The sequence below is a fragment of the Sinocyclocheilus grahami genome, unplaced genomic scaffold (genome assembly GCF_001515645.1).
Source record: "Sinocyclocheilus grahami isolate Dianchi unplaced genomic scaffold, SAMN03320097.WGS_v1.1 scaffold303.1, whole genome shotgun sequence".
Taxonomy (NCBI): domain Eukaryota; kingdom Metazoa; phylum Chordata; class Actinopteri; order Cypriniformes; family Cyprinidae; genus Sinocyclocheilus; species Sinocyclocheilus grahami.
Genome location: NW_015505482.1, coordinates 1364114 through 1366080, shown reverse-complemented (window position 1 = coordinate 1366080; position 1967 = coordinate 1364114). Strand labels below are relative to the sequence as shown.

General features: G+C 37.3%; 1 protein-coding gene across 1 annotated transcript in view; it reads left to right on the top strand.

The window, feature by feature from the left end:
• The window catches only part of LOC107601322 (carcinoembryonic antigen-related cell adhesion molecule 5-like), an 18898-nt gene extending 17524 nt beyond the window's left edge, over positions 1 to 1374 (top strand). Inside the window, exons 13-15 of the mRNA XM_016293477.1 lie at positions 893 to 949; positions 1036 to 1089; positions 1292 to 1374. Coding sequence (XP_016148963.1) covers positions 893 to 949; positions 1036 to 1089; positions 1292 to 1374 — 194 coding nt within the window. The remainder of the gene's footprint in view (positions 1 to 892; positions 950 to 1035; positions 1090 to 1291) is intronic.
• The last annotated feature ends 593 nt before the right edge of the window (positions 1375 to 1967 follow it).

The window sequence follows — 1967 nt, the reverse complement described above, 5'->3', positions numbered from 1 at the left end:
AGAGTGAAAAATTTAAGGGGGTGTGTATACTTTCCGTACCCACTGTGTGTATATATATATATATATATATTTTATTTTTTATTTTATTTTTTTATTCTTGTGACATTGTAAAACTGTCACTATTTACTGTCACTATTGATCTATTTAATGCAACTCTTACTGAACCCAAATGTTAAAGGTGGGGTAAGTGATTTCTGGTAGCCAATGTTGATATTTCAAATCACCAAATCGTTCCCACGTACTGCCAAGTACAAGAAGTGTTAGCTTTTTCTATTTGAATATATGTTAAAATGTAATTTATTCCTTTGATGAAAAATTGAATTTTCAGCATCATTACTCCAGAAATCATTCAAATATGCTGATTTGCTGCATTTCTTATTATTATCTATGTTGAAAACAGTTCTGCTGTTTTTGTAGAAACCATGATTCATTTTTATGATTCTTTGATGAATAGAAAGTTCAAAAGAACAGCATTCTCTCCTCTGCATCATGAGTAGACATGCCCCTTACAGATGATTGGCTAGACATTTGTTTTGGTACTCGGCCCGTTTTCTAAAGCCTTTTTGAAAAAATACATACCCCACCTTTAAATCAGTCATGTAACTAAAAGCACAATGACACATAAGAGGACAGTCATATAGAGTTATGGGTAAGGGTCAAGCCTCACCCATGCTGGATTTCGTGTCACATCACACATTAAATGGTTAAAAAGATCTGTGCACTGTATTAGACATCAGGGTTAATTTATTGTTGTGATTGCCTAACATGACTACACGTTTCACTTAGCATTAGCTTGTGTGTTTTGAATTACAGTAAACTGTATGTAAAATGTAACGCTGTATAAATACTTTATAAATATTTCTTACAAAAAATGTTAATTTCTTATCATCAGAGGTCAAAGAAGCAGCACCAGAGGACTTGTTTTTCTCAATGACAGACTCGAAGAACCGTAAGTTTTACACTGTGCGTGTGCATGTGAGTGTGTGTAAAATTTCTCTGCATTTACATTTCTATGGGTTTTTGATTACTCTGCAGAAACTTCTTCACCCATGAAGGAGTACATGAACAACAGACCAACAGAGCTGGAGGGTATGTGGTTTTACTGACAGTTACAATCAAAGCAGTTCGCTATTTCGCAAACCTTATACTTTGTAATAATATTATGTGACTCAACAAGTGAACAAACCTCTGGCGTTTTTAATAAGTTTGCTTCTTTTACGAGCCAAAAGTATGATTTTGTATATTTAAACTGCTGTGAAATAATCACCACACTCTCTCTGTTATCATTCAGGATGTCAGGAAAAAGAAGAACTGATCACTGGTCATGCTTCAGCCGTTCATGAGGATGGTGTGATTAAAGGTAAGAGACCTTAGAAATCAGACATTTTGTGAAGTGAAGTGAAGTGAAGTGACATGTGGCCAAGTATGGTGACCCATACTTGGAATTCGTGCTCTGCATTTAACCCATCCAAAGTGCACACACACACAGCAGTGAACACACCAACGTGATCTCATGATTATTCGTATGTATTTTACGTAAAATGTGGTTCTATAAAACGTACATTTACTTACGTTTTTACAGGCACTAAAACGTACAAAACTGACGTATTTTCAGCCTCTAAACGTACGAAACTGACGTATTTTCAGCCTCTAAACGTACGAAACTGACGTATTTTCAGCGGCTGAACACACACACGGAGCAGTGGGCAGCCATTTATACTTATGCTGCGGCGCCTGGGGAGCAGTTGGGGGTTCGGTGCCTTGCTCAAGGGCACCTCAGTCGTGGTATTGAAGGTGGAAGAGAGCGCTGGTTATTCACTCCCCCCACCTACAATCCCTGCTGGTACGAGACTCGAACCCACAACCTTTGGGTTACAAGTCCGACTCTCTAACCATTAGGCCACGACTTCCCACCGACTTTGCTGTATAGTAAACTGTATAAAACAAAACAAACAAAAAAATAATTT